This window comes from Anas platyrhynchos, chromosome 13 (genome assembly GCF_047663525.1).
Source record: "Anas platyrhynchos isolate ZD024472 breed Pekin duck chromosome 13, IASCAAS_PekinDuck_T2T, whole genome shotgun sequence".
Classification (NCBI taxonomy): domain Eukaryota; kingdom Metazoa; phylum Chordata; class Aves; order Anseriformes; family Anatidae; genus Anas; species Anas platyrhynchos.
In genome coordinates this window covers 18,529,305-18,556,105 of record NC_092599.1, presented here as the reverse complement: position 1 = coordinate 18,556,105, position 26,801 = coordinate 18,529,305, and the positions used below count along the sequence as shown (strand labels likewise).

The 26,801-nt window shown below is 38.1% G+C and overlaps 1 protein-coding gene across 19 annotated transcripts in view; it reads left to right on the top strand.

The window, feature by feature from the left end:
* Positions 1-26,801, top strand: part of IQSEC1 (IQ motif and Sec7 domain ArfGEF 1) — a 342,853-nt gene that overhangs the window by 299,460 nt on the left and 16,592 nt on the right. For 17 of the 19 annotated variants that reach the window (XM_038186144.2, XM_038186149.2, XM_038186150.2 and 14 more), the window contains 7 exons: positions 10,333-10,494; positions 13,852-13,974; positions 14,769-14,935; positions 17,599-17,738; positions 19,382-19,411; positions 21,768-21,893; positions 23,908-24,007. In XM_038186144.2, the coding sequence (XP_038042072.1) occupies positions 10,333-10,494; positions 13,852-13,974; positions 14,769-14,935; positions 17,599-17,738; positions 19,382-19,411; positions 21,768-21,893; positions 23,908-24,007 (848 nt within the window). The remainder of the gene's footprint in view (positions 1-10,332; positions 10,495-13,851; positions 13,975-14,768; positions 14,936-17,598; positions 17,739-19,381; positions 19,412-21,767; positions 21,894-23,907; positions 24,008-26,801) is intronic. The other 2 variants (XM_038186147.2, XM_038186148.2) reach the window with 1 other exon arrangement.

Here is a 26,801-nt window from a genome sequence, read left to right as displayed (position 1 = left end):
AATAAAGTTTTACAATTAGCCATTAGTTTAAATATTGATGTCTACTAATTTTTTGTTTCTGCATTTACACGGATCACATGCCTAATGAATTTTGCTCAAGATGCTGAACACGCTTTGTGTATTTTTTAGGTTTTGTGTCATTCTTTCAGCATTCTAATGTCTGGTTTGAAAACGTGTATTTTTAGACTGTACCCCTTAGAATGTTAAGTTGAAAGCTTACTGGAAACTTTTCTAATGATCTTGGGCTTTGTAAGTGCAGATCGAGTAAGAGAAAGAAGGTGCAAATCAAACTGAGTTGGGTTTCTTTACATTTGAACTGATTCTTTTCTTTTGTCAATTGTGCTGTAATATCTTTGCTAATTTATTTTTCTGTGACTTTTTTTTTGAAAGATTCAGTAGGAATAGGAAAGGGGAAGCAGGAGGCTTTTTAAGGGTTTTGCAACAGAGCCATTTGCCATCCTCGAGTGTATGCTGAAAGGGACTTCACTGTTGTTGCAACATCTGGACTGCAGATTATTCATCCATAGACAGTTCCAACAAAAATTAAAATCAAAGCACTCCATGTAGCTTGTCCTCTAACATGCTGAGGAGTTAGTAAGCAGAGAAGAATGTTCTTAGTATGACTTTCATTATTTCTAAAAACATTTAGCCCTAACTGAGAACACCCAAAGAAAAAAAAAAAAAGTCATGCGTGTTTTGTTTTTTTTTTTTTCTATGCATGTTTTATCTTTTCTCCCTGAGGACCCGTTTTTTTCCCCTCCTTTCTTCCACGATGGGTTCTTTGATTAGCATACATTGTCCTGCCCATAAGGAACAGCTGAAACGTATAACTGCAAGAATTCAACCAATAGTATCCCGAGCACTGGTTTCAAATATGGGCATAAGGATTCCCTTTATTGCCACTAAAAGGGAGGATAAACTTTACCAAATGTTGAAAACAAATCTAGCTTTTGAAAGGCTGCACTATGAGCAGCGTAGCTGTGTGCGAATGTCCCTGGAACAGTGAAAGAGCCATTACCTCATCCTCCGCCACCAGCTCCGCCTGCCCTTAAATATTCTGGGCACACGTCTCGCTGCCGCTGCTGCGTGCCAGGAATCGGTAACCAGTTTGCTCCAACAATGCCTGGGTGGGTGCTCAGGATGTGGCCGTGCATTAGCAAATGACCCTGTGTGTGGGGGAGTTTGACTGAACAGCAGCTCCCAGCCCTGCATCTGATGTGGCTCTGGATGCCAGAATTTTAATTCATTCTTGCCCGCCCAAATCTCAAGTGACCGGATTCTGAGAATGAAAAATGTGGCCAGCTGCTTTCGTGGGCATACAGTTGGAGTAGCGAGCTGGGGAGGCTGCATATAGGAGCCTTCAGAAAAAGAGTTAAGGAAAAGAGAAGGGAGCACCAGCTCTTAGCTCCCTTTTGACAATTCAAACTGTCAACTGATTTGGGGTTTGGTGGATCTGTAAAGGAAGAATCTGAAAATCTTTGCCTGTATTTCTGCATTGCCAATTTAACAGGCACCCCTTTAAAAGTAAATGCAACCTAATGCTTCACATCTACAGTCAACAGAATTGCAAAAATTGAAGCTGAAGTACTTCTGTTATGTGTAAATGGAGTGAGGGTGTGGAAGGAGAACTTAGGGCAGGGACACTAGAAAATGTGAAGACCGGGACTGCTCCTCAATTTCAAGGAGGTAGTCATCTTCATGTCTCATATCTTAATGCCTCATTTCACAGTTGCATAAACACAAAAGCAATACTTAATCCTGGTAGATAGATCTGAGAGAACCAGCAGGTTTTTCATGTATCTTGTCTGAAAGTGGAGTGTGTTTTGTTCTGCTGGCTGCTGCAAGCTCTTTTCCCTGCTCTTTGAGAAATGCAGAGATGCAATGGGGTCAGAGAAGGTGAGAAAATCCTCACAGGATGTTTTGGTTCATTTCTTTCACATTCTCTTTCCTGTGAGGAGAGAGAAGAAAGGAAAAAAAAAAAATAACTGTGCTACAGAATCTGCTATAACATGATGACTCAGGGCTGTTTTTACCAGCCAGGACATGTCCCACGACTGCACTGGAAGTGCCTGTGGTTCTGAAGCTTATGGCTCTTAGCTCTGCTAACTGCTTTGCTCCCCAAGGCTGATGCTTCTCGTACAGAAAAACCCTACTTCTGCAATAGTTTTGCACTTTATTCTTTTCCCTTTATTAGAGCGACTCGGCCTTACTCTGCTTGGATCCTTTAGGTGACTTTCAGACACCCTGCACTTGATACAGTTTTCCAATCAATCTGATTCAGGTGTTACTTTTAAGGCAAGCCTAAACATTCAGTAAGGTGATAATGTGGAATGCATCCTCTCCTAGCACTTTACTAGGTAATGGTCGCCTAAAGAAACCGATCAGCTGGAAAGTAGCGGCAGTATTGTTTAGATACGTTATTCATTCTGTGAAAACAGATGTCTGCAGAATTTCCTGTCTTTCTTTTGCTCCCACATGAAATAAAACTGGTCATTGAGATCACTTCCTAGAACATTCTTTTGTTAGTGTCAGGAGTGTAAATTAACTTTCACTGAAAGGACGTTACTCCAGGTAATTGGGTGTAATTGCAAGTAAGCCTTCACGTTCCTGGTGGAAGAGTTTTGGTTTGGTCTTCAGTGAAACAGGAAAAGTGACTGAGAAGATTAATTTCATAATTTAGTGGGGAGAACCTGTAGGGTTTCTGTCCAAGTAGTGTGAATAACTGCCTCTCTGTGGAATAAAGAGAAACTGTGAGAAATGTGCAATTTCTTTATTTACTTTCCTGACCCAGAGATTCTTTCTTGTAGTTACCAGAAGACTCAATTTGCAGCGTATCCTTCTTTCTCTTCGTTGGACAGCTGTGTAACATAGGGAAGATACAGTTTTCTGATTTTTCTGCTTTTCAGTCCCTGTTTTCCTTGCTGCATAGTTGAGTGAACTCCGACAAGTTGTTTTGGCACTAATTTTGGTAGTATTTTAAGTATATTGTTTTCTTTCCCAGAAGGTTTAAAATAGGCATAGTGATTCTCCTAGCTCACTGTGGCAGCAGTAGGGTATTGAACAAACACGAAGAAAGAAGGACAGCCATAGGAAGACAATGTAGCTGCCTGCCAAACGGAGAGCATTCGATCAGCTTGTTGGTACCATGAGCTATTTAAAAAGGAGTTGACTTCTTCAGTGTAACCAAGAAAAGTCTTAGGCTCTTGCTATTAAGAGAGTCATCCCTGGAATTTAGCGTTAAGCTAATGCTTAGTTTTGTGAGAACTGTAAATATTTCCAAAATGGGATCTTTGGTATCAAACACAAGGAAGATTTGATTTGTTTATTTATTTATTTAAACAAGGGCTGGCATCGGAGCTGCATTAAACTCTCCACCCCCAGCATGAAAAGATTTCTTTGGCAGCAGCATTTTTGTGATCTGTTTCTGTTAGCAATGACAGCCTCTAAGAAACATTTGTAGTGCTTGTTTGTGAGATTCTCTCGGCTTATGCTTCTTTCAGGGTAGTGTGTGTGCGTGCGCAGAGGAGAAGCTACAAGGAATCGATGCCTTCCGGCTTTTTTAATACAAGTGATTGTGCAGCTAGGTGGGGAGCTTGTCTGGATTAAAAACACACACACACACACACAAGAAGAAAACTTTGTCTCCTAGTTCAGTTTGTCAAGAAGTCTTAAACTAGCAAGGGGAATGAGATAAGAGATAAAGCACACACTGGCAGTGCCACTGAAGGGCTCACCAAAGCACAGCCCTCACGTTCGCGTTGTTGGTTTTGCAGTAAGTCTGGCTGTACCAGTACATCTGGCAGGTAACAGTAAATGCTAAATAAGAGCTGGTCTCTTCATTACCATCTAATGTCTGGCTAAAAGTTTTCCTCTGTCAAACTCCCTTTGCAGATTCATCACCGTGTTTTTGCAGAAATAGTATTTCCTAGCATTTGAAAGATAACATTTGGAGTGTCTGGATAATACAAAGCCACACTTGCCAAGTACCACTAACATTTGAAATTTGGTGTTGCTTTATGTCCAACAAGCAGCAGCAGCATGCACTGGTGTATTTCTGACTCTTTGTGGCTTAAACAGCAATTTGTGTGGCTGTCCCTGCTCCTGCGCTACCCGCTGGGTTGTGTGAGCACCACTGCCTGACTCAGGAAGTCAGTCATCCAACGTGGTGACCCTTCCCAGCCCAACAAGAGGAGCTGGTTCTGGCTGTGGCTTTCCTGGTTTCCTTACGTCTTTTCATGACCTGCTGTACACTAGCATTCCTCAAACTCTGGCACATCTTGAGTGTCTCTGAAACAGACTTCAAGCAGAGGAAATGTCAAACCAGTGACTGGGATGACATGATTTTGACAGCCCATATTTAATAATCTGTGGAGCTGTAGGGCTGGGTTTTGTCATTGGCAATCCAAATGTTCTGCAACAGCTATTTGGTGATTTTCTTTGCGGATTAGTGATATTTGGGGCAAATTCTCACGTGGTATAAATTTACAACACATACCCTAACATGGTCTGGCAGTGGTTCCTCAGGCCACGGAAAAGTGCCTTGAGACAAATAATGACACATGCAGAATTACAGGTGTCTGGCTCACTTCTCTCCTTACAAATTTGGTCATGTCACTAAAAATATTAGGAGTACAGTGTTTTTATAAAAATACTGTGCTACTTACATGTCTGTGGTTTACACTCTAATGAAAAGAAACTTATTTTTCCCCTCTTGTACAGTTATAACTTGGATGAGTGACATTTCTCTCTTCAATGTACCGACTGGTACCTGTCTGAGCTTTTCTCCTCTTCTACCCTATATGACAGGAGTCCATTTTTTAAAAAGGGCTTTGTGCATTGGTTACATCAGCAAAGCTCCTGAACATACCGACCTTTTTTGGACTTTTCTAGGTCCAATTTGCATACCTGTTAAAGGGGAGAAAAAAAAAGCAACAACTCCTCAGCTTCAGAAACTGTAAATGCTCTGCCAGCAAACTGCTGATCTAATGAGATTTATACAAATGTCAGCAAGCTGTATGAACTTCCCCTGAATTTATGCTTTCAGTACTGCATGTAGAACTTGCTGAGTAAACAAGCCATCTCCTTCTAGTAACCATAATGCCTTTTAAATTTTCTAAACACACCGGTTCAAATGAATTTAAGGGGCAAAAGAAACAGCAGTGATGTGCAGGGATTTTCTGTTGTCTTGGTTTGATGGGGGACATGTTTTTTTTGTTTCTTGTTTTTGTCTTTTTTCTGTTCTCTTACCTTAGTGTTGTCTTTGTGTTAAATTTTGCTGCAGTCTTCATTCCTGAAATGTTCTTCATATTAAGAAATGACAAGAGATGGAGGAATCCAACGTGTCTTCAGAAACGCACACAGATAACATTTTTATTGGATGTGATCAGTACTCTCTAAAAGCATACTTGTTAAAACGTAGACTTTTGATTAGTTATTTTGAAGCTGCACTACTTTCTCCATTCATTTGCATTCATTCCCTAAATGTTGCTTTAAATCATTCAAAAAGTCTTGCTGTGAATCAGTTTCTGGTAAATTCCTTAGCCCTTTATGCAGCATCTGAAAATTGAATTTAAATATTTATTTCTGTATCTTTTTCAGTTATTTTTTTCTTCCTTTCAATAGATTCCTGTTGATCTATATTTTTGAGATAGATTTTTAGCTTTATTTTAGACATGGCTGCATTGTACCAATCCTGTAAAGATGAAAAGTTCTGTAAATACGTATATCTTCAATGATGTAAGATGCTAATTTTAGAGGGTATATTTTGCTATTAGTTAATATATTCAAATCTGAAAATAAACACACAGCTTATGCAGTTTCCACTCTTGCTATTTATAGCCTCTTATCTTCCCCGCTGTTGGTAGATGTAATTAACAAGCCATCACTGGGAATTTTCCTAATCACAGAAGGCTCTTAGCTGTAACTGGAGAAGAATCTACTCTCAGTTCTGAGTAGATTTGACATGAGATGGGACAACTGGCATAAGTTATCCTTGCTTCTGCCAGTTGTCCCACCTCATGTCAAATCCATGACCCTGTCACGTCCCACTCACTTCCACATCCAGTCATGAACTTTAGGAAAATTAGGGTTTAGTGAAACAGTTTGTCCAATTAAAAATATCTGATTTTGCCAGCAATACAGTCCTCATTTGCTTGTGTTGTTTTCTCCTGCCCTCCTAGAAATGCCATCGGCTACCTGGCACACTTTGTCCTTCATTGAGAAGGAACAAACGTTTCAGGTAGTTTGGGTATAGTCGACCCCCCAACCCACATGCCCTCCTGCTGTGTTTAGGGAATACCTTCATACTTAGTAATATTTGAAATTTATAATGTCAGGGATGACTTAAATTTCCATGGAGCTATTTAGTTCTTCAATTTCTCTGACTCTGCAAAGAGGAAAAATATTACCCATGTTAAAAGACAGAAAGGGAAAGCATCCTGTACATGCCTCTCCCTTAACCTGTTGGTAACTTCACTTTTAAGCAAAATTTGATTGGAAGTTCAATATTTCCGATTGCTCTCACAGAGCCCCAGTCTTGTATTACTTACCTCTCCTCTCACATGCAATGATGTCAGTCCTGGCTGGGGGCGGGAGGCAGCCTGCAGCAGCAATAAATCCCCCTGAATCTCCCTAGCTTGCAAGGTGACTGAAAACAGGAGGTTGTTTTTCCAATAAGCTGTTTGTTAACATTTAATTCCTGTTAAATTTAATTGCTTGGTCAACAGTCTAAAATGAGTTCAGGGTTTCAGATCATCAAAAACAAAAGTATGACAAAAATGTTGTCAGCAAAATAGACTGCCAAAGCAGGAGTTTCTGAGCTGAACAGGAGCTGGGGAGGTACCCAGTGGAGAAGACTTTTTTACTTCCTCTGAATTTTAATACCTGCAGTTAGACAGAGAAACTTCATTTACTTGGAGCTTTATTTGTGCAAATTCAGATTATAACCCTTAACCTTCAGAACTCTTCTGTGAGCCAAGTAGTACTCATTTTGGTAATGGGAAAACTGGAGAACTGGCAGACTGACTTGCTCAGTGAGTGGGACACCGACAAATCCAGACCCCCACCAGCTTTCCCTGGCTACTTTTCTTCCATGCCATCCTTTAGAATATGCTATATGGGAGGCTGACGTTTCTTGGGGTGAAGTACCAGAAGACCATCTGAAGGCCCAGGCTCTGCCTGTAAGAACAATTACCGGGCCAGTGTTTGCTCTAAGAAATCCTTTATCCCTGTTGCAGCGATAAATATCAAACCTTCAAAAACAGATCAAACATTACAGAAAGTTACAGTTCTTATCTCAGAACGTAGTAGAAATTATCCACGTAAACCCTTTAATTGTTGGGTTCTTTATTTTTAGCAGTTTTCTCTGCTGGATTAATCTACATGCTTGGCTGTTGGCTGGAGTCAACTTGAAACAAGTTCAATTGCTGTCAGTCAGATTCTCTAGGTTTGCAGTTGTTTTTTTTGTAGAACAGAACAAGTAAATGCTTTCTAGTGGACAGATTTCAAAATAATATAATGCCATTCTATTGAGCTCTAGCTGGAAAATTCAGTGGATAAGGCTGAATCAGAAAGAAAGGAAGTTAACTTGTTTACTTTCTCCATTGTGTAAATAACTCTTACATGTTTGTTAACCTGCAGTTCCTGCCACTGCTACCACAGTTTGGTTTAGCACATAGGGAAAGGGTAGTCTGATTTCCTACAGTTTTCATTTTCATGTCATTACCATTCAGAGTTAACAGGTATTGCTGCTATGTCACAACATTTAAGACAAATTGGATCATTTCTAAATGATCCTAGACTGCAAAACTTCTTGATGCTTCACTTCGGCGTGCAGGAAGAATCAATGGGTAAAGAGCTTTTGGCTTCCAGTAGCTGAATGGATTTGAAGTCTGCTTTGGTGTCTTCGAATCGTAGAATCACAGAATATCCGAGTTGGAAGGGACCCACAAGGAGCATCGAGTCCAACTCTGGGATGCCCAGAGGACCACCCTCGTGAGGAAGTTGTAGACCACGATGAGGTCTCCCCTCAGTCTCCTCTTCTTGTCCAGCCTGGTTGGAAGTGCATTTAGACAAAGCGATTTCATATCACTGAGCCAGAAGCAGAGTTTCGTGTGTGAAATACTTGTGTATTTCACCAGAAACCAACTTGTGTAAAATGATACAGCTGCATAGGAACTGATACCAACTACGTCATGTGTAACTTCTGTGATGATTTTAAATGTTCAGGCTTATCAGAGGGAAGGGGAAAGAATTTAAGTTGTGGTTTAGTGTCAGAAGTAATGATACAGCATTTTCTACATCTAAAGTAAAGGTTATCTTTGGATCAAGCTGTGCTTTGCGGTCGTGTTCTTTGTTTTCTGACTTGACAGTTGCTGGAGAGGAAGTCTCCTGACTTGCAGGCACACGTACTTTGCTTTCAAGGGGGATGGAGCAAATTATTCCTGGTTTTGTTCGATGCTGCGAATTTAAATTCAGAAAGACGAAGAATTCTGAAAACAATTCGGAATTGTATAAACATAGCATTAACACTGCTTGCATGAAAAAGGGTACTTTCTGAGTGCGAAGGAGATCATTTAGAATTACAGAATCATTAGGGTTGGAAAAGACCTCCAAGGTCATCCGGTCTAACCATCACCCTATCAATGTCACCCACTGAACCATGTTCCTAAGCACCAGGTCCAACCTCTCCTTGAACACCCCCAGGTACGGTGACTCCACCACCTCCCTGGGCAACCCGTCCCAGTGCCTGACTGCTCTTTCTGAGCAGAAACGTCTCCTCATTTCCAACCTCAACCTCCCCTGGCACAACTTGAGGCCATTCCCTCTGGTCCTATCACTAGTTACCTGTGAGAAGAGGCTGACCCCCAGCTCCCCACAGCTTCCTTTCAGGCAGTTGCAGAGTGCAATGAGGTCTCCCTGAGCCTCCTCTTCTCCAGACCAAACACCCCCAGTGCCCTCAGCTGCTCCTCACAGGACTTGTGTCCCAGGCCCCTCACCAGCTTTGTAGCCCTTCTCTGGGCACGTTCCAGGGCCTCAATGTCCTTCTTGTAGTGAGGGGCCCAAAGCTGAACACAGCACTCGAGGTGTGGCCTCACCAGAGCAGAGTACAGAGGACGATCACCTCCCTGGCCCTGCTGGCTGCACTACTCCTGACACAAGCCAGGATGCCATTGGCCTTCTTGGCTACCTGGCCATGCTGCTGGCTCATGTTCAGGCAAGCATCCATCAACACCCCCAGATCGTTTTCCTCTGCACAGCTTGCAAAATTGTATTTAGAAAATGATGGTGTACATGTAAAGTTCCTTCAGATGGAAAGAGCCAGAAAGCCTAATACTAGAAGCTGAGATTTAATAACTCTACATTGATTAAATTCTGTATATTCCTCTGATCTAACTAACTCTTAATAGGGTATTAAGTGTGTAATAATGTAAAAAAGTATGAGAAACCGGTTTTGTAAAGATACCCCCTTAATATATTTAAGAGAAGCTATGGTTATCTGTTGTGTCACACTACTGGCAAATGCTGTGCACAGTATACGCTGTGAGGGGAATTTTGCATCACTTCAAAATACAAGCAGCATTTGCCTTTGTAAGCAGCCAATTTTATTACTAAAAATCTTCTCCCTCCTCAACGCAGGCTTCTTAATACGTTTTAATTAGTATTTTCAGCTTGCTTTGAGATAGGCCACATCTAGAAGTGAGGTGTAAAGGGATGTGAAAATACTCCAGAAAATACAAAGGTGCCGGTCTGAGGGAGGTAAATCTGGAGTAAGGGGTGTGGTAAAGGACATGAAAATACGCGTAAATTAGATCAGAACTCTATTATTTGTAATGCTTCTTTTTTCATGACTTAATTTGGTTTTTCCCCTTATTTTTGGTATTCTTAGCTTGCAAGTTATACCTTTTCAGAGGTTTGTGTTTGATTAGCTAAACTTTTGAGAGCAGGAGTTTGAGGATGCCAGGGTTCTTTTTTTTTTTTTTTTCTTTTTTCTTTAGTTTGGTTTTCTTTTTTCTGTTGGGCTTATCTTTTGCATGGACAAATTTTGACTTTCATGCCTGAAGCTGAACATATAAAGCTTCTCTATGGAAAAAGAGTGTGAAGCAGGGAAATGTGTAACAGCGCATGCAAAGATCTGTTTCAAAGCTAGCAAGCTATTAACAGTGAACAGTATGTTCTATGGCATGGTTGTATTTATCCTGAAACTATACGAGACCGTACCGATAATATGCTAGTCAAAAGTGATGGCAAAATTGTTGTAACGTTTGTCAGATGCTTCAGTGGAGAATTAAAAAAAAATATATAATAATGTTTTGCATTCTCATTTCTCCTCAGAAAACCTGAGAAAGGAGTCCAGTACCTAATTGAGCGAGGTTTTGTGCCCGACACTCCAGTTGGTGTTGCCCACTTTCTCCTGCAAAGAAAAGGTCTCAGCAGACAGATGATTGGAGAATTTCTGGGCAATCGACAAAAACAGTTCAACCGAGATGTGTTAGAGTAAGTATTTTATGTGGGGAGGAGGTAAGTGTATTTCAGTCTTCAAGGTGTTTCATCATGCTAGAGGAAGTTTTGCACTGAATGTTTGGCCCATCTCTGTGGATACTGTTCTGAAGGAGGGTGAAACTAGACTCTAAGGATTGAAAATGAAAGCGTGAATACAAGTGAATATTTATTTCTCTGCTCTCCAGCTGAGCTATTGTTTCTTTTATTGACCCAGAAAGATTTATATTCTCTGTAGTCATGTACATTTACTCCAAATTTATGCTTTAATTTCACTGGTGTTAGAGTACATTTTTTCAAAGTCTTTTCCTTAGTCAGGCTCTCTAATATGAATGAATGAAACAAAATTGTTTTATATACAGCATAAGGCTTCATTAGTAACAGAATATGAAAATAATTTTTACAACTAAATGGCTCAGATGTTAGATAAACAGGGATTTCACCATGTATAGACAAGATCTACGCAAAATGGTCTTTTTCAAAAGTTTAGATAAAAACGATTTGAAAAAAATAGAAGCAGAAAACTAGACATTTAGCAGATTGGTCTTAAATTTCTAGTCCTTATATTACAAGTAGACTGAAAAAGAAATCGCCTCATTTGAAGAGGCTGTTCATTTCAAACATCTGTTCTTTGGGGGATTTTTAACATATGATACACTGACCTGTAAACATGAATACATCACAGTCCAGTTTTGTTCAAGGTACTGTATAGGAAATTTAGTTAGTTGTTTAACAGGACTGCTGAGAATGAAAGAAAAAAAAAAAAAAGAAAAACCAACCCCACAACATTGTGCACATTAGGGAAGACTAAGAGGAATTCTGAGCACAATTTTTACCAGAGTATAATAAAAGCTGTGCTTCAATTTGCATTAATCTATGGCCATGGCCCTTCCTGAGGACTGAATGTTTCTTGATACTGTTGATACCTCTCAGAATCATTAAGGTTATGGTATCATGGTATAAAATGTGTGCAAATGCCTTATATTTTCTTTGCATTTTTGTTACAGTCTGCTTTCGGTGCCTTCATACTGTAAACATGTTGGTTGTATTCCATGCAGTCATCCTGATCTTATTACTACACTGTCAGAACTTATCTATTTCAAATGCAAGCTTGAACACTGTATTAATATGCTTAATGGCACATATCCATGTGCCATAGATGCTTTTTAGAGATCTTCTGATTTGTTCCTCTGTCTTACTCAAGGCTGCCTTCTTCTATAGTACCACACGCAGCAGAAAGCAGTGGTAGAGGCAGGGGGCTGGCACAGTCACTTCATGTTGCCCCGGCCAATAAGTGGAGCATATCAGACATGCTCCTGGAGCCACTGCTGTTCTGCAGTGAGCAGCTTTCCCTGCCTGACCAAGGAGTACCTGATGCAGTAGAGATGTAGCTGAGAATCTGGCCTTTTACTGTGTCTTGACTTTGCATTAGATAACAAAATATAGTCACTTACTCAAAGGAAGAATAAAATAAAATCTTCATGAAGAATGCTGCTAAGAGCAAAAGGAAAAAGTGATGTTCTGTTGCTGTGCTCACTCCATTATTCCAGTTCATTCCACTGCACGGTTATGTGTAAGAGTGCAGGGAAACAGTACAGTAGAGATTCAAGGCACTTGTAGCTGTCTTGCCCCACCAAATGGTATGTTCCCCCCTTGCCTAAATTTTGTAAAGAGGTAGGAAGCAGGAGATAGATCCCAGGAAGAAGGTTCAATTACATGTATTTGCCAGGCTGCTTCTTGCTTTCATGTCTGCAAGATGCAGCTCTAATAGTAAAGATGTGTCTTCAGCACAGGCTTATTCACCCACAGTACATACATAGCCCAGATCTCCTGCAGTGTCTAGAGTCTATAATCATGTTCTCTTTATCATTATTATTATGATACCATTTATTAAGGGTTATCATTTTGTTAACCATTGTTAACAAAGTATTAACAAGTATTCCTGATATTACTACCTTCGTGATTTCATTTGCTGTAGACCTAACCAAAATAATTACTTTTTTATTTTTTTTACTTTTTTTTTTTTCTTTTTTTTTGTCATGACATAGCCACTAGAGACATTTTGCTTGCTATTTTAAAATATTCGCAGAACAGTACTGGTTCCAGCTAGGAACATTGACCATGGTGGTGTATCCACTGTCTCTGTAGTTTGTATAAAGAAGATTGCCCCTTCCCTGTTACGCTGTTGGCAGCATGTTTCTGGAGGTCCTTAATTGCTTTAATTACTACAGTTTGACTCCAGCTTGTCTGCACATGTGCTATACATCTTTAAAGGAGAAAAGACCTTTTGAAAGTGTTACAGAACTTATAATAGGTGGGAAGACAGTAAACATTATTGCAGAATTGATAATAGGTTTTTAGGTGTGGGTTGTAAAGGGCGTGAGAAATACCAAGGCTGTTTGTTTCCTTTCACTTCTGCATAAAAGAAAAAATATACAAGGTAAAGTGAATAAATTGCTTTAGTATTAATCTATGGTAGCTATAACATTACTAGCAAAAATATGAGCTACTCTAATTTATCATTGTAAGCTATACATATAAGAAAGGCTTTTAAAACTGGATTGTGCTTTCTTTCTGTGGTTTCTGCATTACAGTGTTGTTACTTTCAGTGATTCATGCCTGCTTATTCAGAAACTAAAAGCAAAGTTTAAACAAATGAAATGTATAAGCTTCTGATTTTAAAGTAGTCTTTAAACAGTGTTAGAATGACATTGTTCGCATTGTTAATTATATTAAACTTGTTCCTTTTTATTTTTTTGTCAGCACTGTATTTTCAGAGCAAGAAAGTAATTATTCCTATATAAATATTAACTGAAAGACATGGTAAATGATGCGGAGATGAGAATTACAGTAACGGTAAAAGCATATCAAGACAAGATTAATTTTTCTTCTCAGTATTTAAGAACATTCCTGGACATAACTGTTTGGTACATATTATTGTGCTTGCTGCAAGCTGCTTGAAATTTGGTATTTCAAGTGGTATAAATTCCTTTTTTATTAGCATTGTAGGCATTGACTAGTATTAGTTGATTAGCCTGAAAGCACAAACCCAATAATTATTCCTGGCAATGGCATGTGACTCAAGTTGGACAGACATTTGTCATTGCAGTAGCTCTGCTGTTAAAAATATATATATAAATAATTTATTTTTATTTTCTGCTTACATGTACACATTCTCACTGATCTGTTCTTGTTCACCTACAATTACTGCAGTTGCTGCTGCAGGTTTCAAAAATCTCCATGAATCACTGCAATGGGTGGAAAATTTAAAGTTTTTTTTGGTCTCAAAATTTTACTTTCGGTAATGAACTGTTAGAAATGGAAAGACCCAATGGCAATATGTTTTTATCCTAGCTGTGTTGTGGATGAGATGGACTTCTCAACAATGGAACTGGATGAAGCACTCAGGAAATTTCAGGCTCACATCCGTGTTCAAGGAGAAGCCCAGAAAGTAGAACGGCTCATTGAAGCTTTTAGGTATGATGCTGAAACAAATTATTCAGTCACCAGAAACCTGCTATTGTCTAGCTGTCAAATTGGAGAACTGGGGAAGCTGAGTATATCTAGGTTATTTTCTTATTTATTTGCACTGTCCTTGTGAGCTACATACAGTCTCAAATACAGCATGGTATTTGTGGTGGTTTCACTAGATAGGAAATGTAGGGGTTTTTTGCTGGTGCTATTCATGGATGTTATTTGCATTGATGTGGAAGGCTTCTCAACAGAACGTTCTTTCTTGTATCAGCTGAAGAGAAATTTCAGGATTTTTTGAATGTCTAGCAATGTATTTGCATATGATAGTTTATGTGAGTGAAATTATGACCATTTACCTTTCAGAGTATATATGCTTTCAACCTTTCATTAATCATTTCAGCAATAGTGGAATAAATAGCATTAATTTATTAATACCAACCAAGCATACATTATCCAGGGCAGGAGATGTAAATCAGCATGTGACAGTAAGCTAAAATCAATGCTGTATTCTTATCTGGTGTCAATGGGTGTTACCGAAAAAAATAAAAAAAAGAATATTGAAGTTATTGTAGCTCAGGGTCTGCACTAAGAAGTGAAGCTACAAAGGTAGTAGAAAACAAAAGCCTTCCATATTCTAGAATTGCCTTATAAAAATGTGTGGATGGAAAACTAAATATAACTATGGAGAATCGAATAATAGCTTGCTCAGCCTCTGGAACGTAGCAGTTGGTTTATTTGGTGAAATTAGAATAGTAATGAGTAGCTCTGACAGCTTTCCCCTCTTTGCTTTTCTACAGCCAACGGTACTGTATCTGCAACCCGGGTGTTGTGAGACAGTTTAGAAATCCTGATACCATCTTCATTCTAGCTTTTGCCATTATACTGTTGAACACAGATATGTACAGTCCAAATGTGAAACCAGAACGCAAAATGAAGCTAGAAGACTTTGTCAAGAATTTAAGGGGTAAGCAAACTCTAACCGCAGTCATCATTAAACTTTCTTCCTGCAACTGTCACTGGAAGAACAACATATTTCTTTGGGGAGAAAAAAAAAAAAAAAAAAGCAAAATGCAGGAGACTTGATTCTGATTTCACTTGACTTTTAAAACCACCATCACTTTTACTGTATTTTTGGAATACTGGAAACAAAACTAAACAGATAGTATTTTGTATTTTTATCTTGTCTTTCTTGAGTAGATGTCTTGTCAGGCCCTTCTATTCCCAGTTTTTTCAATGTAGCTGAAGAGTGACCATTACCATGTGCCTTAAATTTTTAGATACAGTTGAAATTTGCCACACTTAGACCCTTCACAAAGTCAAAGGACAACTCATAAAGACTGCAGCTTCTGTGCACGGGAATGAAAGTGAATGAATTCTTTTTGCAAGAAAGACAGTCTGCATGTATATAAATCTTCATGTGGTGCCACTATGTTGCAGATTCTACCTGAGAGGAGGAATGTAATGTCTAGCTAGTGAACTACACCACTATGCTGCAGCATAAGGTTACTAATGATTTCTCATAGAGATGCTGTCTCCAGTTTGTAGTTTGCTATTTCTCCATAGCAGCCAATGTCCTAATAAGGGACATCAGATCTCTGTTCTGAATCGTAACTCCAAAACCATTCTGAAAGGTACACTGTAAATAGTATATACATTTATTCAGTGTCTTCACTGGTATGTTTTCTGATAAAGAAACTATTTGCTAGCCTATTGCACATCTAAGCCTATAATTAGATTGTCCAACATTTTTAATTCCATGTTTGTATCTCAGATCTTTCTGCTCTGGTTCTTTCTGGTGAAAAAGAACAGATTTTTATGCAGTATCAGCTCAGACAGTGCTCAGCTTTGTCTAAGGGGAAGTAGTCCCTGTACAGCTGAGGAAGATTATACGTGAGGATATGATACCTCCTGCTGTTCCTGGGCATTCAAGGAAGAAGGAATCAGACAGCATTTTCTTTATCACAGAAAAGCACTCAGATGTTGGAGAAACAAAACAAAGCTGAAGTCCCCAATCCCTTTTTTCTTTTAAGGTAGTTTGTGTCCATAGGGAAGAAGAAGCTTTTATTACAGTTCCATTACTATGTGTTTGTGCAAAGGCCAGGAAAATTGCCTGCTCAGTCATTGCAATCTTCTCCCCCTGCTTTTAAGCACAGGACAAACACAGCTTAGTGCACAGTCTCTCTGCTTTTGTCAACAAAGGATGTAGCAGCATGGTATTGAAACAGGCTTACCATTGGCTTTACCAGGCATTACCATTGCAGGCACCAGCAAGCACTGATGTATTGCTCCGCAGACATTTTCTCAGTCTTACCTGAAAGTGGGCGGAATGACAGAAAGACAGAAACAAGTTGCTTCATATCAAAAAATATATTGGTGCATCTCACGTGCACGGCAGTTGGTGTTCATGAGTGCAGTTACACACTATCATGTTAATGCTACTGAAAACAAAATACCTGTGGAGTTCTGGAAATTCATATCTTGAAAATGAGAGTCTGGTGTTGATTTTATTCCCTTAGATTTAGGGAAGACAACAAATGACCTATTCTTAGCAGGTGCAAAGAATAGCAAAAAATTTAGCTTAGCAAAATTTAAGTTAGCATTGAGATTTTAACATAAACTCCGCTAAGATGTAAAAATGGCCTGATGTTCATCTCTAAGGGTAATACTGCAGTCATATTTGTCGCATTAAGTACAGAACACTCTCTCTGAACTCCAGTCTGAATGCCAGCAATTCCTTCATGTAGGCATTTTTGTAACACACTGCCTTGCCTTTAACTTTAAATGCCTGGATCTCAAAGAGCAGTCTGTGGAACATTTGCAAGTGTGGAACAGAACAGAAGCTGTTTTGCTTGCTTCTAGTTGCAAAGAAATCATATTTTATCACAGTGATTTTTTATTTGAGCAGTCATTCCACTGAATGACAAAATATTGTATTTTGGCTCCTGAATGGGAAATAAGAGGCTGTTGCTTTAAAATGCGTCTGAAACATAAATATGCATCTCCCTGTCCCAGAAAATCTACTTTTAAGACACTTACTGAAACTGGGCTCCTTCTACTGCTGTTAAAAATGCATGATCAAGCTTTCGACTCTGGGGCATTTGTTAGAATGCTTGTGTGCTGATGATACTCATACAGTGCTAAACAATAACATTGTAAATAGGCTATTTTTTTGATCTGTTTTTCCAGAGTAAATTAATTGGTTTTGAAATTATACAGGAAATGCCTGTTAATTTCATGTTGCTGGATATTCTTAAAGGTTGTCTTGTAGAAATGTTTCTGTGAGCAGAGTGTTGAGTAATATGGGAGCAGAGGAAAAATAGGACAGTTGTGCAAGGAAACTTAAAAGAAAGGATTTGTATTTGAAATCAGCCTTTTTATGTATTAGCTTTAGATTAGGGTTTTAAAACAAAAAGAAAAAAAAAAAAAAACGTAATGGTGTACTTTCCATCAATGTCTTGTATGGGCATAGCAAGCATTTGGGCAAAAATCAGTGCTTCAGTAGTGAGTAATATAACTTCTACTACTTGGTAAGGGGAGCCCAAGAACATCATGGGAGATGTCAGCTGACAAAGTAGTGACAGCTATGAAACAAAACAATCTGATAATAAAAACTCTTGGGTTCTGCAGGTGTGGATGATGGTGAAGATATCCCACGAGAAATGCTGATTGGGATTTATGAGCGAATCCGCAAGCGGGAACTGAAGACAAATGAGGATCACGTATCCCAAGTCCAGAAGGTTGAAAAACTCATAGTAGGAAAGAAACCTGTAAGTTTTCATTGTTCTGAATGTCAATTACTACATAAAAAGGAGATGTAGGACAATACATAATTGTGTTGCTTAGATTTATAGATTGGTTGTTAAATAGCAAAAGATTAAAATCATCAAGATAATAATTTGTTATAAGGTTGGTTTTAATTTGGGGTCATTCACAGTGCAGATGAATCTGTTGTTGCAGTCTGGTATTCTTGAGTGATGAAGTTCTGAGCCTTAAACTCATTTTAAGATATTTTTTTCCCAGCGTTTTCTCTCTGTGAAGCTTTATAATTTTGAAATTACACTTGGAAATGCCTGCATTTTAGTCAGTTCTTATTTTTATATGTCAAGAGAATTAAAGTGTGTTGTAAAGTAATGTTGTAGAGAATCGTATTTCAACATTTATGCCATCAATTATGACTCCAGAATTTACAAGTAGTAGTAGAGAAGTTGTGTTAATACCTGTGCCTTTCTGAGTTTTGCAGCTAGCTCAGTGAGCTGGTATTTGTAAGAGGACATTGTGACATTTTGTTTGAGAACTGGAAATCAGATCCTAGGAATTGTAATGCTGGTTTTGGGTATCCAAAGATACCTCTTGCTTTGTTGTGGGAAAAATCCAGAAATATTTTGCTATATAAATTAATTTTCAAAGCATCTGTTAGAAAAGGAGAGAGAAAAAGAAGATCATGGTGTTTTTCCCTCTGTTTTAGGAGCTAAGAGAACACACAGATTTTCAGACCATATTTTATCATGATATCTAATATTGAAAGGGAAAATGGATACTCAGCCTTCAATAATTCAAGTCCTAGAGTCATCTGAAAATCTTCATGGTAGAAGCCACAAAGGCAGCCCAGAACAAATCCAAAGAAACAGAGGACTTGTCTATTCTTAGTCCTACTTGATTTTTTTTAGCAGTAATGGGGAATTCTACTGAAGTAGGGACTGAGGTTTTTGTTTGTTTTTGTTTGTTTGTTTTTAAAGAAAAAGAGCATGGATCTCAAGATTGTCTCTATTACTTTTAAAGGGCTTTGAATTGTAATCTCTTCTCAGAAAAGCCCTAAATAAAAGGGGAAAATAGAGGAACCAACAAAATAAAATCTGATTTGCTTCTGTTCCCTAGTCAGGAAATACTGAGGAGGTCTCCTGGAAGGAGCAGAAGAGAGAGAAAGCAAAATTTCCTCAATTAATAAAAACTTTTACGTATTTTTGAGGAGAAGGGAAATAACTATACTAAAGTCCACTTTTCACAGTCACTTATGCTTTCATATGAAACTTACTTTCCACAATTGACTGGGGATTTAGCTTTATATATAGGCTTCTGTGGAGATTTTTTGTGTGTGTGTGTGTAGTTCGTCTTTATTAAAGCATGTGGCAACCCAAATCCTAAAATTAATCCTGAACCTTGTAAATCGAGTGGGATTAAGAAAAACAATGCCCCAGTGGAGTCCTAGGATGAAGGATTTTTCTGTTGAGATACTTTTTAACTGTGTGAAAGAAAATATAGGAAATAGCCAACAGTCTTTATTGATAGAAATATTTGTTTTTACTTTATAGGCATTTAGTCATAGTAAGACCGTGATGTATTTACTTGCTATGATACAATACTGTGTTTCTCTGAAGTTTAATGAACTTGTATATATGTCTTTCTACTATAGATTGGATCTCTGCATCATGGACTTGGTTGTGTAGGTATTTTTCTCATACTCATTCAAAGTTTGTAGATGTTTTATCTGGCAATAATGCATAACATTACATTTAAGTATTTTTAGAAATTGGGCTTCTTTCAAGCAAAATTTTCCTATTCTTATGCTAATTACTATCCACAGTGTAAAGATTTCCTTAAGAACATATTTACCAAAGACACTCTTTAATTTACTGCCTAGAATTTTCTAGTCCATTTTAGTATACATTTTATGCATTTCAAATGCTGTTATCACTGTAGAACTTAGCCAGAAAAGAATAAATAAATAAGCAAGCAAAATTACAGTTGTATATCACCTGGGTTCCAGTGTCTTTATTATTTATAGTCCATTTCAGTATTGAATGATGCTCTAGAAAGATATTGCCGGTTATTTTAACAGTTCTCTCATGAAAGGTACATGGACATAGAAAATACTGATTCCAGATAGACCTGTTTAATAATATTTCTAAAACTATTCTTCTAATGCAGTATTCTACTTGCTTTCATTTCATGATAACATTCTTGCTAGTAGTTTTAAATAAATAATAAAAATACCCCCCCCAAAAAAACCACCCTCAGTGAACAGGAGTGAAATCTGATAACCTTGTACAAAGTTGTTCCTAATGATTTCTATTTTATCGATTATAATTTCATCAATATAATGCGCTGTCCTCGTTCAGGACAATCCAGGGAAGTTACTTCAAAATTCCATTTGTCTGTCTTCTATTTCTTGCTCTTCCTGTGTAAGTAGCTACAAACATCCAAAGCTAGCTTTGTATTCCTAAGTGGAGTACCTGTCATTGTTTCATGGAAACATGTCTGGCAGTATCACTGGACTGTAAAAACAAACTGGAAGATGTAACCTTTGTGAAATACGGTGTAAAGGAATCTTACCTGATCATCCATTGCTATGAAGGAAAGCATTTTTATAGTTGAACTTCAATACCAGAGCTCGCTAGAATTGTTTGCAAGTTCATAGACTCAGTGACTACCCTTGGGTTTTGTTATCTTGCTATAGTAAATCTAAGACTGCCGTATACTGGGGAAAGTAAGTCTGGAGGCAGGGGAGAATGAAGACATGCAACTTTTATTCCTGGTACTTTTCACTGGGAACCCACAGAAGCTATTCAATTACCAGAACAGTCAGCTTGAAATTTAGAAACCATCAAGTTCTTCACCATCAGCTTGAAATATAGAAACCATCAAGTTCTTCACCATTTGTCAAGACATTGGCTCCTTTAGAAAATGTCATGTTTTGTTTTGTTTTTTTCTTAATACCTGCTCCTTGCAAGTCCAGAGACAGTGAGTAATTAAGCTAATGCCATAAATAAATTAAATGCTATTAGCATTTTATCTGTTATTAGCAGAGTTACTGTTCGATTTTGTGGAAAAACTGCAATGTCACCAATGATTTGACAACCAGTCAGGAACAAGCTCTTTTTCCATTGCGTTGTTTTGGTTTTTTTTTTTGGTTTTTGTTTGTTTGTTTGTTTGTTTTCCTGCTAATGTAGAGGAAGAAGCAGCATTAGCAGTCTTTGGCTTTTCCTTTGGCTAGTAAATCTCATAATTCCTATGCAGAATCAGGAATTATAAACAAATATTAGATATAAATGAAATATGTTCAGTTACCAAAGAATATTCTGTACTTCAAATTGTTAAAATTTAAAGGACTTCTTTTAATATTATTGACAAGACATCATCATTTGCATTTGAAAGAAGTGAAGTCTCTCTAAACTGAAAAAAACAGTTCTGAAGGTATATTCAGCCAGCATTTCTAATAATCAAATGGAAAATTATTCTTGGTTTTGTTGCTGGCCTGAGAAAATAAACCAGCTTGAAAACGCATTTACTATTTTCTAATGTCACCTTTTCCTGGGTATTGGGGAATGAAAAAATTGAATTAACTCAGTGGCTGACAAAAAGTAATTCACAACATCAGCAAATTCATCATCTCACAAAAGCCAAAGTTGTTTTGCATCCTTTCTTCAAATATTGATATATAAAAATGCTCAGGAAAGAAAACATCATTTGTAGTGAGTTCCCAGCTGCTTATTCTTAAGTTCTTTCAAGTTTTTCTTGTTCCACAAAGTAAAACTCTATCCCTAATAAAATTTCCATTGTCATCCACATGCAGGATGCAAGCTGTAAGAGTTTATATAACAGCATTGTTGAAGTTTGAATGTCATGCAATTTGAGGCATACAAAATCTTTTTGTTGTTGTTGATGATGCTTTAATGAAAAAGTCTAATGAACTTAGAGGTAAAGATACTTAAAGTATTCAAAAAAGACTCTAAGTATAAAAGGCGCTCTTTCTTGACTAAATATTGCTTTAGTAACCATTAACCTCTGTATGACAACAGGTTCTCTCACTACCCCATCGGAGGCTCGTTTGCTACTGTAGGCTGTTTGAAGTCCCTGATCCAAACAAACCTCAGAAGCTTGGGTTGCACCAGCGAGAAATCTTTTTATTTAATGACCTTCTTGTGGTATGTATTTTTCAGTTTCAGCTGGTTGGGTTTTTTTGTTTGTGCATTTTTTGTAGGATTACTTTTGCTAATGCAAAGATTCAGAGAGGGCTAATGTTTTCCCGGTCATTTAACCTTTTTACTGAGCATTAAACCTGATTATATTCCAAGATCTATTCTACTATTCATATGCTTGCATTGAAACAAGGGAATCTTTGCCTGTTAATCTTATCATCATGCTTTTGTGTAAGTAAAGACTATGATGCAGGGGGGCTTTACTGAGCCGTCACCAGGTTGTTCGTGACATTTTATCTATCACTTACAAATTTTTTCTAATTATTTTTTTTCTGGAGATCTCTGGGTGGAAAATGTCTTTTTTTCTTTTTAACGTATTCTTTAGCTGTCTACAGAGTTGAATAGGTTTCTAGTGAGGTATTCAGAAATGCCTGTCTCCATGAATTCAGTGGCAATAAGTGCAAGAGCATTTCTAGAAATAGGTATCTATTACCTGTTATTCTGTACTCCAACAATCTCAGGATGATTAATATTTAAATTTTCTTAATTTTCTTCACTATATAGAAATTATTTTTAAACTGAAGCCTTTTATTGATTACTATATTTGTTTATAACAAAGTACTTTAATACAGTATCTTTTACTATACAGAACAAAAATAACCTCCAGCTTACTCATTTGTCTAAAGAATGTTTCCATTCAATAAATAACGAATTTATTGTGGAAAAACAAAATTAGATATTATTTTTGTTTTCTACAGATGTTCTATGAACCAGGCATGTTTATTCATTGAAATAGGAACAGGATATGTTGAAATATATTTTACAGTTGACTTTACTTTCTAGTGTGCATTTAACTTGACTCAGTCTTCTGAAAAACAAACATTTGAAACTAGTGACAGCTTGGGATTATATGGCTGATTTACTCTGAAAAATAGGAAAATTTGTTGCACTTTATTTGGAATGCATTTTGCTGTTAGCTAAGTTAAATATTTCAAATTTTCTGTTATGAAGAAGGCATTCTTCAGATGTACAGTTTCATTGCATATAGTTTTTTCATACATTCAGACCTTAAAACTAGGAACTAAGACAAGAGCAACAAAACAAAAAAAAACACAAAATGTTAGTCCCTTTGATTGTGAGTATAAACTTGTTAATGTGAGTTTGGATGTAAATTGGTGGAACAGTGTCATCTTACAGTGTCATCTTCAGTCTGCCAATTTCCTGTTGTTTTTAATTACTTACTTGAACATCTGTAGTTTTATCAAACAGTTTTGGAAGTAATGTAGAAGAATTTTGTTATTTTTAGTAAAATGCCATAGCTAAAAGTTAAAATTAGAAAGAAATAGTAAAAAGAAGTGATAATAAAGAGTAAGAGTGGTTCCATTCACTGTTTAGAACACCAAAATTAATGGTAAGTAGCACCATGTTACTTGTGTTGTGGAGAAAAGTAAAGGTTTCCATAGAACACAGAGCTTTTATTCAGATAGGTGCTGTACAGAACATAGGGGAAGCACAGCCTCATTGGATGAGATAGTGTAAGGCAGTATTTGGAGGTGCACAGAAGTGAAAGTCTTGGAAGATGACACAGCAGGTGAGAGGAAGGGCTAAGAATTAAACTTACATTGGGAAGTCCATAACAATTTGCTGTCTGTAGTCAGACTCTAAGAAAAAAACATGAAGCTGTGGTAGCAGATATTTTTTTAAAAAGATAATTTAAACAAATTTATATTTTTGCTAGCATATACAATTCACAATATGTATGCAGGTTTTTTTCCTTCTTGAATGTTAAAAAGTAGAGTCTTGGAGAACAGAAAACAAAAAGGCTTTGCCTCTGGATAAAATATTAAACCTTCTGGCTAAGAGTTACTGATACTTCAAAGCTAGTTTACTGCTTCTTCAGTAGATTAAATATGAAAGCAGAATTACAAAAAAAAAAAAATAAAAAAAAAAATAATATTTTCTGGCAGGTTATAAATACATAATAAAGGATATTTTATTTTGCTGATTTGATAACTTTCAGGTGACCAAGATATTTCAAAAGAAGAAGAACTCTGTTACATACAGCTTTCGACAGTCATTTTCTCTCTATGGAATGCAAGTTCTTCTTTTTGAAAATCAGTGTAAGTCTTTACTTTCTTTTTAGAATTTCATTTTATTTATAAAAACAATAAAGTAAAAATATTGTGTGAACGATAAGAGTTGGACAGGACTTGATCCTAGGTTTGGCAATAAAATTTCTGTGAATTGAATTCAGCCCTAAAAGTTAAAACTTGGTGTCAGCATACAAAGACTGCTCTTAGATGAGTAGTTGTCAAAGTCTAATCTAGCCAAAAATGTTTTGGGAACACTTATATAATTAATGGAATATTTGTAAAGAAACAAGTATGTTGTATCTGTTGCTGAGTGAATGATGCAATTAGTTGGAACTCCATGTATGATAATAAATGATTATTATAATGATATGGTAAAGCATTTGACACTGTCACACATAATATTCTTGTCTCTACATTGGAGAGACATGGATTTGATGGATGGACCACTCGTTGGGTAAGGAACTGCCTGGATGGTCCAACTCAGCAAGTTGTGGTCAACAGCTCAATGTCCAAGTGGAGATCAGAAACAAGTGGTGCTCCTCGGGGGTCAGTACAGGAACTGGTGCTGTATAAAATCTTTGTCAGTGGCATGGACAGTAGGATCAAGTGCACCCACAGCAAGTTTGCTGATGACACCAAGCTGTGTTGTGCAGTCAACATGCTGTAGGGAAGGGCTGCCATGCAGAGGGACCTGGAAAAGCTTGAGAGGTGGGCCCATGCAAACCTCAAGGAGTCCAACAACGCCAAGTGCAAGGTCCTGTGCCTGGGCCAGGGCAATCCCAAACACAAATATGGACTGGGCAGAGAGGATGGATTGAGAGCAGCCCTGAGGAGAAGGCATTGGGGGTGTTAGTTGATGAAAAACTCACCATGAGCCAGCCCAGAAAGCCATCTGTATCTTGGGCTGCATCTAAAGAAGCATGGCCAGCAGGCCAAGGGAGGTGATTCTTCCCCTCTGCTCTGGTCTTGTGAGACCCCACCTGGAGCCCTGAGTTCATCTCTGGGCAATCCCAAGCATCAGAAGGGCCTGGACCTGTTGCAGCAAGTCCAGAGGAGGCAATGAGGATGCTCAGAGGGCTGGAGCACCCAACCTGTGGAGAGTACCTTGAGGGAGTTGGGGTTTTTCAGCCTGGAGGAGAGAAGGCTCCAGGGAGACCTTATAGCGGCCTTCCAGTGCCTAAAGGGGGGCCTACAGGGAAGCAGGAGAGGCATTATTTGTCAGGGGGTATGGTGATAGGACAAAAAGTAACAGTTTTAAACTAAAAGAGGGTAGGTTTATATCAGTTACAAGGAGGAAATTCTTTCCCAAGAGGGTGCTCAGGCCCTGGCCCAGCCTGCCCAGAGGAGCTGTGGCTGCCCCATCCCTGGCAGTGCCCAAGGCCAGGCTGGATGGGGCTGGGGGCAGCCTGGGCTGGTGGGAGGGGCCCTGCCCATGGCACAGGGTTGGGACTGGTTGGGCTTTAGGTCCCTTCCTGTCCAACCAGTATTTGATTCCACGATTCTATGATGTGTGCAATTTAAGCCATGGTTTCATTTATCTTCCTGGTTTATATCTGACATTTGTGCCTATGTAATGTCTACTTGTTCAAATATAAACCCAAACAGAATTAGGCAGTGATTTTGGACTAAAGTTTGTGTTTTCTGCCACCTTTTGTTTATGTCAGTTGTAAGCTGCATCAATCCAGTATTCTGTACTGCTTTTCCATCTCATTCTTAGCAGTCAGCAGACCCACAAAAAGCCAGTATTTTGCTAATGCTTCTGCAGATTCTAAGCCCGGAGGCAGTATCGTTAATAGCATAGCAGAGTGTAGCTCTTTGCATGGTACACAGGGAGACGGTCTGTTTGACCTGACTTGATGGTTTGCAGTCCAAACCTTGACATGATAATGCCCAAACCTGACATGATAATTTGGCTACAGTTCAGTGTGGCATTCAATAGTTCCTGTGCTTTTCTATTGTGGAAGGCTCGTAATTTTCATTTGTTCTTGAGAATGTGTTCCAATGCGCATCTCATTCAAAACGAGTTGCTGGTTGTTTTGAGTCAAAGCACTTGGGGATTTCAAACAGTAGAAGTTTGTAGAGCTCATAGCAGTGATGTAGTGTGCAGATTAGTTATATCTGTATGCTTTCATTTTTTCTTTCTCTCTCTTGTGTACATATTATATAATATAAAATTCACTTTTAGAGAGGAATGCCAAAAACTTCTATCATGGATTCTACTCTAAAAGAAGAATACTTATTTCCTCTGATGTCAATTAAAAAAATAAACAAATCACGTAAGCATGCCAAGTAGAAAGACTTTTATTCTTTTATACTAAAATATCCCCAGTGTAGGAGACTTGTGAGACTAGGTTTAATTCCTCCCATTGAACTGTGCGCATTTAACTGAGACATCCAGTAGACATACTTGTGTTCCTCAGCTAAGCCATTCCAGAAGGTGAATCAGTGAGCTGAATGTACATCTGGTAGTGGTGGCCGCTAGCTGGAAGTGCAATGTCGTGTTTTTCAATTGGGAAAGAGAAGTATTCTTCCCTTCTGGTTTGTAAATTTCATATTCTCTGTTTTCCCAGTTCCCAGCAAGCTTTGAGGTATCATGGCAAGAACCATAATGCCATTCAGTAAATCTGTTTTAAGCAGCTGTCAGGATAAGCTGATTTCAAATGAATAAAATTTAGTGTCATTAAAGCAGAAGCAGGAAAAATACTGTTTTGGCTACTGGTGTGGTGTAGCAAAATGGTTGATGTTGACAGTAGAATTCAGTTATTTTAAGGGGTGAGTGGGCTCTAAAAGGAAAAATAGTGACACTTATCTCTAGTAAATA